Genomic DNA, 15,559 nt, shown 5'->3' on the forward strand with positions numbered 1-15,559 from the left:
CGTTAAAGTAAATCATTAAAAGTTAAAAAAAGAAAAAAAAAGAAAGAGCAGATCGATGCAATATTCACACTTCCGTTAATCACCTCACATTCACTTGGTTGACTTTGGGGTATTAGATTTTAATAATCCCTTTAGAATATTTAAGTATGGAAGTTTATATACTTGATAATGACTTAAATTTACAGTATTAGACCATGTAAAGAATTTTTTAATTACCAAAAAGATATTTATAGGTAAAATTTATTATTATAAAATTAAGATACATAAATTTACCCTCATTAATCTGGATTAGAGACGTTGCCAGCTAAAGGTTCCATTTCTCAAACCAATAAATTCTAAAGCGATCAAAGTTTTAAATTTCAAAATTAACTGCTTATTAAGGTAAAATACGATTTCCTTTTCCTTTTAACTACTCAGCTGTATAAAGATTACCATAAAACGCTGTCGTTTGAACTGGGGTTAGCTTATCACTGAAGCTAAAATAAACCCAGTACAATTTTCAAGAGAGTTCAAATTGATTCCAACTCGTCAAACGGTGGAGCAGCCAAGTCCACTTTTTTACATATAGAAAGAGAAAAAATCAGAGCCAACAAAGCAAAGAGTGAGTGAAAAGAGAGAGAAAGGCAAAGAAGAAAGCACAAAAAGTTTCGTGTGGAGTCCACCATTAGCATATACCTTCATTGTTCTTGGGAAGGGATAATTAACTCAAGAAATTGATCAATTTCTCAAGAAAAAAGTGAAATCTTGGATTTTTGTTTTTGTAAACTTGTCAGTTGTGTGGTGAAATCAAGAATGGCGAGTCCTGGGTCAGGGAGATTGGCTTTGACTCCGGTGAATCCGACCCCTATTTCTGGTTTAGGTAGGGTTTCGAAAACCCCTTTGACAGATGAAGTCATTTGGAAGCGACTTCGTGAAGCTGGATTTGATGAGGACTCTATTAAACGTAGAGACAAAGCTGCTCTTATTGCCTATATAGCCAAACTCGAAACTGAGGTCTGTTCACTTTGGGACTCGTCAATTTACATTTTGATTGGTTAATTATGTACCTTCCCTTTTTGGGGGGTCGATTTTACTGTCATATGCACTCATTCTTTTTGTTCTGTTCTTAGTTGTAGACGCCAAAAGGGAAAATACTTAGTTTTTAAGACCTGATGTTTCTTTGTTCATGCGGCTTTAGCGTTGCGGTGTGTTTGTTATAGCAAAATATGTTTTCCTGGAAGTATTTCATTACCTTAAATTGTAGAAAATGGACGGATAACATTGTTTATGGAAACCATCTTCTTCCATACTAAATGTACCTACAGTTTGATTTGCACAAGTTCCATTCTTGTAAATGTTCTCTCTGCCCCTTTAAATATTAATTTGACTGAAAAGATGGACCAATCCTAAGAAGTTAGGCTTCTACTGTCTATTTTTGTCTTCATTGCACCTGAATGTTTTCTATTTATTTGCTAACTTGATTCATGATTGCATGTCTATACTGGATGTAGCTGTATGACCATCAATATCAGATGGGGCTTCTCATCCTGGAAAGGAAAGAGTGGGTTTCCAAGAATGAGCAATTTAAAGCAGCTTCTGTGTCAGCTGAACTCTTGTACAAGCGTGAACAAGCTGCACGTCTTTCTGATATGGCTGAAGCTAAGAAACTTGAAGCTAATCTGAAGAAAGCTCTTGGAATTGAGAAAGAATGTGTTGCAAACGTATGATTACTCTACTTATTTGTTTTTCCAATTTCTTTCATTATCTTGCTGACATGTTCTGTAAACAGATTGAGAAAGCTTTGCATGAGATGCGAGCAGAATGTGCTGAAGCAAAAGTTGCCTCTGAGAATAAATTGACTGAAGCACAGAGCATGATGGAGGATGCTCAAAAGAAGTACGCTGATGTGGAGGAAAAGTTGCGTAAAGCAGAATCCTTGGAAGCAGAAGCCAGCCTCTTTCATCGTACCGCAGAAAGAAAATTACGTGAAGTTGAGTCACGAGAAGATGATCTTAGGAGACAGACATTATTATTCAAGTCAGAGTATGTACTTATAGTTTATTTCAAGGATGTTTTTCTGTTTGTAGTGTAGTTTGATGGGTGCTGAGCTCATGTTTCCTTCCTTAGTAGTTAGGTTGTCAAAAGACCATTCAGGTTCAAATGCTTGCATGTGTTGTACCTTGTCCACTAAGATGCTAGTCACTTTGATCTCGTCAGGACTTTGGTTCCATGGCAAAGGTGTACAATCCGGGATGTGTGGTTGACCCACGTCACGGATTTGAATCCTGCTATCAATCAAGTCGGTTTTTAAGTGGAAATTGGTAGAGGAATGGGTCTATTATTCTCAGATTTCGAACATTAGAATGCGGATTTCATGATTGTCAGGAAAGAAAAAAGATTCTATCCTCCTTGAAGTAAGATTTTCCGGATCGACTGCAGTATGAATTTTGGACAGTGTGGTTAGAAGGAAATCATGGATGTTTTTCAATGATAATAATTTACCTTTGTCTTCTGTATAATTTAGGTGTTCATGAATATGTACTTTTGGCATAGAAAGCCTGTTTTAAATAATTTTAACTGTGGTCTGGATTTCATAAAAATAGGGGTAGGGTCTGCGTGCATCCAACCCTCCCCAGACCCCACTTGTAGGGTTATAATGGGTATGTTGTTGTTGACTGGATTTCATTGATTAGTCGCTTAAATTAAAGGAATGAAATTCATAGATATTTTGGGTGTTTTTTTTTTGATATGGTTACTTTCTTTACCCACTTGGTGCTAATTTTTATTACTAATAGCATTTCTTGTCCTAAAAAGAGGGATTATGCATTCATGTTTATTGACACTTAGATATTTAATTATGTGAATTTTCCACACCAAAGGATCAATTTTGTTGTTCCTCTCAACTAATTGAAGAATGATCATATCTTTAGGTAGTGTAGGTAAGAATGAAGATATCCTCTATGGAGCCACTTGTGATATTACTATCCTCATGCACATGATTAAGTTGCTTTCTTTTGATCTGTCAGTTGTGAAGCTAAAGAGAAAGAGATCCAACTGGAGAGACAATCTTTATCTGAAAGACTGAAAACCCTACAGCGGTCTCAAGAAGAGTTACTTGATGCTCAGGCTTTGCTCAATAAGAGAGAAGAATTTATATTTAGCAGATCTCAAGAACTGAACAGACATGAGAAAGACTTAGAAGATGAAAAATCAAACTTGGAGAATGACATCAAATCCCTGAATGAGAAAAAACGCAATCTGGAGGTGAAACTGAAGTCTCTATCAGCAAGAGAAGAAGTGAGCCTCTTTCTTTGTTTGTTTCATAATGTTGTGCTTATTATGCATATGATTTTTTTATGATGAAGGATATTGAGGAATTCATTTAAGCAATTGCTGTATACTTCATAGGGCATAATCAAAAGGGAACACAAACTTAATGAGAAAGAGGAAGAGCTACTGCTATTACAGGGGAAAATGCAAAGCAAGGAGATTGTAAGTTTTGGCACAAAAGAGAACTGTGATTTTATCCTTTACTTTTAGATCCCTTTATCTTCTTACTATGGTGAACCATGCAGGATGACAGTAAGCAGGTTATGGTTAATCAGGAGGCCACATTGGTAACTAAGATATCTTCTATCGAGGCAGAGTTGGAAACAAAACGGAAATTGGTGGAAGATGAGATCCAAACCAAGAGGCGGGCTTGGGAGTTGAAAGATATGGATATTAAGTCTCGGGAGGACCTAATTACTGACAAGGAATATGATTTAGAGAGGCAGTCAAGAACCCTAGCTGAGAAGGAGAAAGAGTTGGAAGACAAGGTACATGTGATTGAGGAAAAAGAAAGAAACCTCCAAGCTGCTGAAAAAGAGGTAGAGTTGCAGAGAACAGTTCTGCAGCAAGAAAGGGAAGGGATCAGCAAAATGAGAAATGATCTTGAGAAGTCTCTGAAAATGCTGGATGAAAAAAGAAAATGCGTCGACCATGAGGAAGAAAAAGTGGAGGCTATGAAAAATGAAACTCAAGAATTGCTGATTCTGGAAACAAGGCTAAAGCTAGAGATTGATATGATTAGAGCGGAGAAGGAGGAAATTGAAATGGAGGCTGATCGGTTGAAAGCTGAGAAAGCTAAATTTGAGACTGAATGGGAGGTAATTGATGAGAAAAGAGAAGAGTTGCAGAAGGAAGCTGAACGTGTGGCTGAAGAGAAATTGGCCATTTCTAAGCTTCTTAAGGATAGCCGTGACAGCCTGAAAGCAGAGAAAAATGCAATTCAAGAAGAATATAAGCAAAATCTGGAGTCACTTTCTCGTGATCGTGAAACCTTCATGTATGAGATTGAGAGTGAACGTGCAGAATGGTTTAACAAAATTCAGAAAGAACGCGAAAACTTTTTGCTGGATGTTGAGATGCAGAAAAAGGAGCTAGAGAACCGCATTGAAAAAAGGCGTGAAGAAATAGAAACTGATCTTAAGGAAAAGGAGAAGGCCTTTGAGGAGCTTAAGAAAAGAGAACTTCAGGATATTGCATCTCTCAGGGAGACTGTGGAAAAGGAATTGGAACATGTTGGCTTGGAGTTGAACAAACTAGATGCTGAGAGAAAAGAGATCAATTTGGATCGTGAGAGAAGGGATAAGGAGTGGGCAGAGCTAAATAATGCTATTGAAGAACTTAAGGTGCAAAGGCTGAAATTAGAGAAACAAAGGGAATTACTTCATGCTGATAGGAAGGAGATTCTTGCTCAGATTGAGCAGTTGAAGAAATTGGAGGATGTTAAGATTATACCAGATCGTATTGCCACACCCAAAAAGTTACATTCTGGTCTACCATCCAATGAACTTAAACCTTCTGCAAAAAGATTATTGAAGCATGCCTCAGTTCTGGGATCTGGTCTGGATGGGAATGGTAATAATGGTGTTAGACAAGATACTCCTTCAATCATGAAAGAGAACGGAAATTCATCTTCTACTCTCTCTACTCCATTCTCGTGGCTTAAGAGATGTGCTGATACGTTGCTTGACCGTACACCAAGTAACAAAAGGCGGAGGGAAGATGGGCATTTTATATCTCAATTGACCGAGTATGGTGCTTCCGGGTATTTGTCTGTTCTTATAACTGACTTGTCAAGTAGCACACATTTTTCTGTTATCTCACTTGCCCTTCTATATGTCATTAAGTAGAACTTGAATATTGGTTTGTTGACTTCATTTATTTTCTGGTTCTTTCTAGTACATTATCATCATCACCAGATGCACCAGATGTTGAACACCTGGAAGTACTACCCAACCATACTCCCATTGCTGCAGAGGAAACCACTGTGTATATTGATAAAATTGTTACAGTTCATGAAGTGACAGAAATCGATGTGAGAAAAGTCACGGAAGGAAGTCTGGTAAGCTCTATTCTCTTTAAAGTTATGTGTTCAAGCTATGCAAGTGTTGCGACAGCTTCATGATGATTTAAAATTATCAACTTTTGTAATTTTATTTATGGAATATTTTCCTCGTTTATTTATGGAATATTTTATTTATCAACAGCTGCATTTATTTTCTGCATGTATCCTCATTGTCAGTGTACATGGGATGCAATGATAGATTTCAATTGGGAACCCTCCTAGATAACAGGTCTCCTCCACATTTATAGAGTCTCACTATATAATCTGAAGGGTAGGGAGTTTCTTTGGGGATTGAGAGGGCAAGCCTTATTTTGTCGTATGCACTAAAAGTAGGTGCAGCCTATTTTGTGTTATCATTCCATTCTAAAAGTACACTATCTACCGCACACCCCTTGGGGTGCGGCCCTTCCCCGGAACCTGGTTAGATGGGGGATGCATTGTGTACCAGGCTGCTGCCTTTTTATTTCTCTCATAGAAAGGAAACTTTTCCTATGATATCCAATACTTTTTTAATATCCAACTGTAATGATGTTATTGTGGGGCTCATTTTCTCACCAAGAAAGTTCGAAATCTTTCACAAATTTTAGTTTTTCCCTACTTCTCACACATTTAAGCACCATAAAACTCCAACTTGCATGCGTGCAGTTAAATTAGGTCCACTTAAATTGGGAGGGAAGTATGATAAAGAACTCTGCGTTCTTTGGATTGAAGATGCTATCCTAGTTGTGTCGGTTTTTGCGGTTGAATTACCAACACCCCCCTCCCTTGTCACCCCAATATACTTTTTTTTTTCATGTTTTGTTCTACACGAATCATAAAAGCATACTTCTTCTGCAGGAGACTCTCTCTGGGGAAAGTGGTAGGAAGGTGGGGAACAATGGCAGCTTGCAATCGGATAAAAATGGGAAGCCTGAAGGCCGATCCCGAAGAACTAAGGCAACAAGGAAGTAGTGAGATTGCCAGATGTGAGAAGAGTAGCGGTTGAGCATCTAATTTGCTGTTTGTTTCTTCATTTCAAACATCCAGAACTTCCTACAGTAATTTTCAATCTAACGACTGATCGTGACTGGTGGTATGCCATGTTTGGTGATCTTGTATGTGCTTCCCAAACATGTAAATGTCTCAGGCTAACTCATACCCTTCAAGTATTTTGTAAATGGTATGAATAGGTACTCTTAGTAGTTGTGAATGTTTAGTGTTTATCAAAGAGCTTGTGGTTGTAAGTAAAGATCATATCAAAGTGGTTTGTGTTTTTGTCTGCTAATTTCTTCAGCTTATTGTGTTAAATCCAATTTAGGGCTGAAAGATTTTGGTGATTATGTAGGAGTGAATTTGAGTTATTTGTGCTTTTCCCTCAGTTCTGTAAGTTTCTAGGCCAAGGCATTCTATTATTCTGTTGATTTATTTCATCCCCATGTTTGTAATAGCTTATAAAATTGTTTGGGTATGCTTAATTGCTTATATGCACTTTTGGTCTTTCAAGTAATCTTTTTCTTTTTCAACTTTCAATCATCATATTTTTAATTTTTCCAAACGCCTACTGAAATGTAAGATCGTTACTCTAAAATTTAGGCAAATTTATGGTTCTCACTCTAGGAAAACATCTCCGTTAACATTTTTGTATTAACCTAAATGTTAATTTAGAGAATTCTAAGTAGTTTAATGGGTTGACTACTTTTACCTGGTTGGGGAGCTTCTATAGCTCTGTTAATTTAGACTTCATGTGCAATTTAAGGATAGCGTTGGCGATTCATTCCTTTCGCCTCTTAACTATTCATTCTTAGCATAGTAATTGCTGATTGAATCTTGTCTAGTTTGAGGGAATCATCATCGGATACTATAGAGGAGTTAAAGAGTTCAACAATAAACAACTTTCCAGTAAAGAATTCAAACTTGCTTTTGAGGACAACAAATTTCTCTGTTTTCCCACCGATAATAGTAATGTCACATTTTATTGTACCCAGATTTAGTGCCTTAAAGAGTGTTGGTCTTTCAAATGGAAAGGATAAGAGTATGGATTGTTATCCCGCTTATCTGAATTTTGCATAGAATTCATAAATGAAGAAAGGCAATAGGTATTCTTTTGGTTGAATAGTTTGAGTCGCCAAGATAAATTCAAGTCATTGTTAAGTTGTCTTTCAATCTACTCGAGGAAACTTGAGTAATCAAAATTCAGTTGGTCGATGTCGAAATACCAAATTGCTTAACTGAAATGTTTTTTTGGCTTCCACATAATCATGGGCGTGTGTGGGGTACGTTCACAATCCAAGTTCAAAGCATATTGTGTTTTGGCACTTTCCAAGGTAAAATTATTTACTGTGCAGCAACCAAATAACAGTGAGGGGAACACAAGACTTTACTAGATTAAATCACCAAATTTGGGGTGAAAACGACGACTATTTCATAGCTGAAGGATACATATCAAACACACAGATATACTTGACACGCATCATGGATGTATGATCAAGGATAAACTCTGGATCACAAGTGTCTGAGAACTTCCAAGTCAACATTTTTTCATCAATGGAAAGTACAACCCTTTGGTTGGAGAGCTCATTTGAGCTCAACAATCCAACCCATCTTATCCTCTGAGAGCCCCATTTGTAGGCTAGTAAGTGCAGAGTATAACTGCTGCGACACAAGGCCAACACCATCATTTCCATATGTTACCCTGCACGAAGAAATCTCTAATAAGTACTTATATTTCCGCAAATAGATGCACATGCACATAAGGAATTACACAGGAATCATCAACTGATGCATTAGTTCATCCTCAACAGCAGGGTAAAACCAAATCATAAAATATGTATACCTTCTCCCTTGATGAGTAATGCTACCAACAGGAGATACAACCACTGCAGTTCCCGTACAGAAAACTTCATCAGCATCAAGCAATTCGTCCACAGACACCTGTCGTTCCTCAACCTACATATTGACATTCTGGCCTCAGAATAGTAGTAATGCAACACAAAAGACCTATTATGTTATACCAACTACAAGGAAAAAAGCAGTGGATATCACTTTCTTTTCCCAAATTCGATTCTTAATGATAAGGTGAATCAGTGGCGGAGCCAGGAATTTCACGAAGGATGTCCAGAAATTGCACAACAAAAGGTCTTTTTAAAATGGGAAAAAATTGTTGCTAGTGAGATTCGAACACGCGACCACTAACTCATTCAAGGTGTTTGAAACCCATTAAAAAGGTCTAAAACCACTGGGCTACAACAACCTATTGTGTCAAGGGTATCCAAAATATGTTATTTAATCACTTCGTGTATCATTTTACTTGTATATACGGTTTTTTTCAGACAAAGGGTGTCCAATTGGACACCCTAACTTGCATGTGCCTACGCCCCTGAGGTGAATGTTATTGTGGCAGGAACCTAATCTTCCAAGTGTTTTCAGATTAAATCTCGCAAGGTAGAAAAAACCGATTTATTTTCAATAACTGAGAGATCTGCAATGGTCAAAGGCAAACAGTTCCAAACTCAGTGGTGAATGAGCTCATTCGCTATCCTTCTCCACTTAAATAAGAATAATCCGTCAAACGTTTTGATGCTAATGCAAGTCATCTTTTTTTTTTTACTGAATGTAGATTTATTGATGTGAGTCTACAAGAGATAGTGATTCTACTGGCAAACATTGGTTCTCCATGAAGGATATTCAACCATCAACCCTCCATGGTGAATGTCTCTTACTTCATTCAAATATCCAATCCTCAATATTTCTAATGCTTGTATACCATTCAACCTAACTTGCTTGGGATTGAGGAGTAATTGTAATATTTCTAATGCTTATCCATTTAAATCTTCCCTGACATACATTTCACTGACCTCGATTGTATTTGGTTTTTATTTTGTAAGCACAATAATGCTTCAGGAGAAAAAACAGAGAAGAGTGGAATAGTGATGAGAAGGATGACAAACAGAGATTGAAAAGCAAGGTGACTAAGATGGATCAGGAGAGAGCAGAGCTGGCACAATGAAAGGAAGACACTGATGGTAAGGCAGATTCAGTGTGTGTGTGTTGGGGGTGGGAGGCGGCATGGTGACCAGATGTTGGTGGGAAAGTGCATAGCTAGAGCCTGGAAAGAGGAAGAGAAATTGGAAAAAGCTCATCAATGCTAACTACAGTGAAGGATAAAATGGTACTCTCACACCTAATTTATAGGGAAAATAATCAGAGCAATTTACCTTTAGATACCAATACAATACCATGATAACTTTTATCACAATGGCCATTTCCTAATGACTATCAAACATCTTAATTTCTTTTATAAAGGTGGTGATTGGGACAACTTGCATATCAAAGTCACTAAATCAATAAATAAAAAACAGAATTTAAACCAGCATTAGCATAAGCACCAAACATATTATGTTGAAGACAAACAGGGTACCTGGAATCCTTGACTAATTGCTACATCGATTATGCTCTTTCGCGTAATTCCAGGAAGAATGGTTCCTTTAATTGCAGGAGTTACTATCAGATTACCCTGTGAACATGATATTGAGTTAGTTGTTTTCATTAACATGAAAGTTTTGCATCATTTTTAAGTCAAGAAGATTTGTCTACACTTTCAAAAAAAATATTAAGAAGATTGTTCAAATAACTCATAGTATCCATGTATGACCACAAATGAATAAAATAATAGTAAATCATGTGAAATCTTTGAGATATTTGAAAAAGATTTTGCACACAGAAGAAATCTAAGATCATTATTTTGGGGTGATCGGTCAAGCAAATTCTTCTCTAAGACTACCAAATTTTTTAATATTGATTACAAAATAACAGCTCACATATCAGAAGACATTATTTTCTTCGATACCAAGTTTATGTTTATAAAAGAACGTATACTAAAGAGCTAAACTTTCAAATACAAGAATCAAGATTTATGAAAAAAGATAGTGAAAAGTGAAATGCTAAAAATTTACAAAAATCTATCTAAAGCAGAAAAACTACATGTTCATAAGCAGTACATAAAGAATATAAGATAAAAAGACATAAAAGTATTATTTGCAAGATAAGTTTTGAAAGGAAATTCCTGTCTCATCTTCAAAAATAAAATGCTTTTGTCATCTTTCTATAAAACCAGTGTCACATTCTCGTTCAGGCACCACACGCAAAAATAACTTACAATGAGGACACAGAATATTGGTTTAACTTTATACCTTCACAATAAAGACATTGCAAGAGGAAACCTCTTCGAGATATTTTTTCTGAACACAATCAAGGTACAGAACATCGGAATAGCCTTTTGCTTTAGCAGCACTCTGTGCCTTCAGAACCTATATTTATAACCCAAAGATGGAACATGGAAGCGTCAAGGATGGCAGATTGGATAATATGACAAATAATTAGTGAAGGGTGCAAGTAGCATTTCTTCTCATGAAACCATCCTTCATTTCTTTTTACATGTCCAGGAAAATATTAGAATAATATTCTTCACCTTGGATATATGTGAATGAATAGCACGGAGTGAAAGCTTAAGAAGCATGAAGGAATGAGATCGACTCTAGTTAGGTCAACTACGTAAGAATTCAAACAATTCTAGAAAATGACTTCATAAACTTGTTCGATATAGAAGTGTAAGGGAAAGCTAATTGCAAAATATTTGATCATAAGTCTTGGTGAAATACGAAGAGATGATGACATACAGAAGGGATAGCAAAGCTCCAAGTGGGAACTCAGGGATGTTTATTCTCATCAACCTCTAAGAAGAAAATGCAACTAAGGCTTCAATTAAGGCGTTCATCAAATAAAACTCGTACTGCCAACAAATGTTTAAATAAACTAAAGGTCCAAAAGGCTAGCTTACTGCAGCATAATTTCCAATAGTCTTGACGCCTCCAGTGCCACCAGGTGTTGCACGGTGCATTTCAGTCTCAATTACCAAATTAATTGGTGCCAAACCTTCCTGCGGAAAAAGAAAAAAGGAAAAGAGTGAACTGAGAGGAGGACCTGCCATACAATATGATTATCAAAAGGTCTGAAACATGAACATGAAAGTTATACCATGCACACTTGAGTTTTGATGTTCAACAACAAATCGACAATCATTCAGTCCTTTCTAAATTCTGGACCATGGACACCAAACTATTTTGTGTTTTCGGTTGTGATATTGTTTTGCAGTCAACTTTTTCACACTTGCAATTTCTCAAAAAGGTAGTATTGCTTTTGATAAGTTTCTCACCTCTCCAACTAACAGCTATTGAGACACTCTCCTATTGGCAGTCCCTATTATATGCTAGAATCCATCAGGTCAAGACTTACATACCACACCCAAGTTTCTTTTCTTTGTTTTGATAAGTAGTACACCACACTCAGGTTCAAGATCTCAAAGCTAGTTGAAGTTATTCAAATGACTAATCTAATATATCGTCATAAAAAATAATTATTCTGATATACTATACATTCTTAAATAATAATTCTAGCTTTTCTCGTGAACCTTAGTCAACAATTGACAAATTAATGAAGACATTTTAACTACATTTCAAACATTTAATAGTCTACACGCTGTACTTCGGATAATGATATGCAGAAACTAGCAGAAGCAAGAACTAAAAAGAGAAGATACAATAAAAGCATTAGTAAGTATAAATTAAAAATGGGAGGGATTTAGAGAAAATACCTTAAAATAATTTCCAACAGGTGACACATAAATCAGGAATGTGTACTCAGGAGCAGGAGCAAGACCAAGGACAGCTCCACTCCCCATAAGCAGAGGTCTTATGTATAATGAGCCTTTACCGGGAGGAGGAATCTGAAGTAAGCAAAGAAAATGAATCTAGTGGGTATGAGACACTCAATAACATAGTTTCTAATTAAGATTGAAGGGACATATTACCCATCTTTCATTAGCTAAAACAGTGGCTTTCACTGCTTCCACAAACTGTTCAACAGACGGTGAAGGCATACACATACGTTCAGCACCCATCTTCAAACGCGTTGCATTTTCCTCGGGTCGAAACAACAATATATTGCCGTCATGTTTTCGATATGCTTTTAAACCTTCAAACAATCCCTATTAATATTTCCAAACATTTTCAGTGAGTCTGACACATGAAGTAAAACTGTAATCATTCAAATGAATAACAAGCAAGAAATATATTTAAGACTAAGAAAGATTTCTTCAGATACCATCATATTAGAAAAGGGAAAAACTAACCTGACCATAATTTAATATTCCAGCAGACGGACTCAACTCAATATTACCGAAACGCTGTAATTCACCCTTAGAAAAGTTTTCACCTTGAGAGCATTTCATGCTATACATATAATCAGTAGGCATAAAGCCAAAGCCAAGGTTGTCCCAATCGATGTCGGCTAATTCAGATGCAACGTCGCTGTTATAAAAACAGAGCTTTTATCAATTATTGGGGAAGCAATTAACAAGCAATGTAAAGGATCTAGAGCCACTTCATAGTTCATAGGTTATCTGTACATTAAAAACTTTACAACCCACAGGAAACTGCATTTGACTTATCTAAGTCAGCAAGCTCTATTAATGTATTCTTGTGGTACTTGCATTAGAGGGAAGGTTTTCTCAGATTGGGAAACATCATATCCCTTTATAAATGTGAATAAATACAGTCCATGAACGTTGTCCTTTAGAATGTTGATCGACATGTTAAGCATTTCTGCCCTTCAAAAAAGTATAATCTTAGACATCTACAGTGATATGGCATATTCCGAGTCCAATCTCTCTCTCAAATAAATCATATCAAAGAAGGCAAAAGTGGCGAAAAAGAAGTTGCGTCTTTGTGTAATGTAGGCTGTAGTCACCTCAACGCAGCTTGAGAACACAGAAGATCTATGAATTTCTATGTTTTGCCTGGTTCTTCCCGATGTAGTAACTAAATGACCCAAAAATTTATAACTGAGTATCAACAATTCGAGACATGATATTGTTTCTATTTCCTTGCACCAGAATCAACTAGTCTCCAGTATTTTACAACAATCCACCATTACAAAGTTGTGATACAGCATAATGATTTGGTATATATATATACTTCTTTACACTCTGTTTGGATCATTGTTACCCATTGTTTCATAATGTACTCTATTGTACTTTACTACTTTACTGTATGGTAGATACAATGTTTCGCTAGACTATGGGCCCGTTTGGCCATAGATTTCCCAAATAATATTTGGGGAAAATTTGGCAAATAGTGTTTGTCCATATAATTTGCCATTATTTGGCAAATATTTTTGGCAAATATCCCAAATTCCCAAATACTAGTTTTTTCTAGTTTTTTGGGCCAAATCTCATTATTTGGGATCTTTTGAAAATTGAAATTTTTACACCAAACTTTTATCTTTTACAAAAAACACCCTTTATAGTAGTTGTTTGCGTTGCATTACATAATTTTTTTACGTGAACACCAAAGTAGTGATGAAATATTCAGTGAATATGAAAGTGATGATATGGTTGTTGATGAAAATGATGAACAATCGGCTCAAGGTAACAAAGTCATGTGCTTTGTCTACTTCACGATGTATGGAATTATGCTTGTTGCACTCACTCCAAACTACCACATTGCTCTAGTGGCATGGACACTACTTGTTATTTGTTGCAACAAAGATCCAATTAACTTGTACTACAAACTTATGGTTAGTTTTGATAGTTTTAAAACTTATGGGTATAAATCATATTTTTCTAAAAAGTGAAATATATTTCACAAATATTATGGCCAAACATATGGTGAATTTTCACCCAAATAATATTTGCCAAGAATATTTGGAAATCTATGGCCAAACGCTAGCTATATTGTTTGTTGTTGTTTAATAACATTTTTATTGTTTGGTTTGACTGCATCATATTGTATTGTAATTTATAAATTTACCAAAATATCATTGATTATTCTAGGGCAGGAGGTTTGACTAGAATTAAAAAATATAGGGTAAAGGGTAATTATGAAATATTATGTAAGGATATAATTGGAAAAAGAAATTAAGTAACAATGAAAACACACCAAATCGGTTGTGCCATAAAATGGGGGTTTACATTGTTATGTAACAACGAAATTTAATAATACAATACATTTTAAGTAACAATCAAAACAAACATTGTAGGTATGGTAACATACAATACAATACAATGTAACAATGATCCAAACAAAGTGTTAGGGGCAGGGCATCTGAATCCTAAATCTAAAAGAAATAAAAGTAGTCGAAGAAATGCAAAATACCTTGCAGGAGAGGCCACACGAAAGGAATTTCCACTGTTTATGGCACTATTATCAATATAAGAAGTGAAATGCGACTGCTTCTGAAGCTGCAATACAAATTCCATCACACAAAGTCAATGAAATCTACACGAATTAGTCAACTCTACACAAAACTACACGCATGAAGCTAACATCATACACACAGTAATCATAAAACAGCATCAGTTTCAATGGAGAAACTGAAATATGAATGGCTGAAGGAAGAAAAAACCTTGAGGGGCAAAGGAGAAAAATTGATTTTATCAATGGAAGGAGGAAGAATTTTAATAGCAGTTCGTGATGGACCCAGAGGGTGGTTATGGTGACCGGGAGTAGGGTGAAGCCCCGCAAATACGGCGGCGCTCTCCATTTATCTTTTATGTTATCTCTCTGCTCAGCTCCGGCGTTACAAATTGACAAATGAATTTTGTTAAGACTCTTTCAAAACCCCAACTCCCTTACTGCTATATTTGCTGACTAGGCTTTTTACAGATCTATCCGCTGCCCTTTGTGGTTTTGACCGTACCATATTCCAATCATAAAATTTAATTATTATTAAAAATTAAAATGGATCATTAAAACCCTACTTTAAATATTTAAATGGAGAACGTGTGGATCTGGCCTTTCCATAAAGTTGTAACTTGTTTTCCATCAAGGGTGTGTTTGGTATGAAGGAAAATGTTTTCCTAGAAAATGTTTTTCTGGAAAATAAATTGATTTTTGACTTATTTTTTCATGTTTGGTTGGTGAGTAAAAAATATTTTTAGTGTTTGATTTAAGAATGAAAAATATTTTTGAGAAATATCTTTTATTTTTACTAGAGTAGAAAATAATTTTTGAAATTGAAAATATTTTTTGAAAATAAACTTAAATTTTTTTTGGGGTGGGGGGGTTCAAGGGTTGGGGTGAAAAAATAAAATTTTGAAGTTGAAAATATTTTTTAAAAACAAACTTAAATTTTTTTTTGGGTGGGGGTGCGGGG

At 35.8% G+C, this 15,559-nt stretch overlaps 2 protein-coding genes across 2 annotated transcripts; one reads left to right on the forward strand and one right to left on the reverse strand.

Annotated features, from left to right (window-relative positions):
• The first annotated feature begins 443 nt into the window (after positions 1-443).
• On the forward strand, positions 444-6,797 carry LOC102582491 (protein CROWDED NUCLEI 4). The gene is made up of 8 exons (XM_006363731.2): positions 444-993; positions 1,491-1,700; positions 1,769-2,022; positions 3,006-3,276; positions 3,388-3,471; positions 3,555-5,071; positions 5,206-5,368; positions 6,209-6,797. Exons 1-8 carry the CDS (start codon positions 793-795, stop codon positions 6,320-6,322), a joined length of 2,814 nt encoding a protein of 937 aa, XP_006363793.1. The 5' UTR covers positions 444-792; the 3' UTR covers positions 6,323-6,797.
• A 918-nt stretch (positions 6,798-7,715) lies between these two features.
• Positions 7,716-14,992, reverse strand: BCAT2 (branched-chain amino acid aminotransferase; the record flags this gene model as incomplete). The annotated part of the gene is given in 9 exon segments (NM_001288351.1): positions 7,716-8,042; positions 8,184-8,296; positions 9,768-9,863; positions 10,540-10,656; positions 11,187-11,285; positions 12,000-12,131; positions 12,216-12,392; positions 12,537-12,714; positions 14,560-14,992. Coding segments are annotated over 9 exon segments (1,134 nt in total). The 3' UTR covers positions 7,716-7,924.
• Positions 14,993-15,559: the final 567 nt, after the last annotated feature.

The sequence above is a fragment of the Solanum tuberosum genome, unplaced genomic scaffold (assembly GCF_000226075.1).
Source record: "Solanum tuberosum cultivar DM 1-3 516 R44 unplaced genomic scaffold, SolTub_3.0 scf00441, whole genome shotgun sequence".
Classification (NCBI taxonomy): Eukaryota; Viridiplantae; Streptophyta; class Magnoliopsida; order Solanales; family Solanaceae; genus Solanum; species Solanum tuberosum.

Bases quoted from the DNA above. Each gene is read 5' to 3' on its own strand.
- LOC102582491 (XM_006363731.2), top strand. From the start codon at position 793: ATGGCGAGTCCTGGGTCAGGGAGATTGGCTTTGACTCCGGTGAATCCG. The intron at 2,023-3,005 runs GTATGTACTTAT...TTGATCTGTCAG, and splicing joins ACATTATTATTCAAGTCAGA to TTGTGAAGCTAAAGAGAAAG. The intron at 5,072-5,205 runs GTATTTGTCTGT...GGTTCTTTCTAG, and splicing joins ACCGAGTATGGTGCTTCCGG to TACATTATCATCATCACCAG.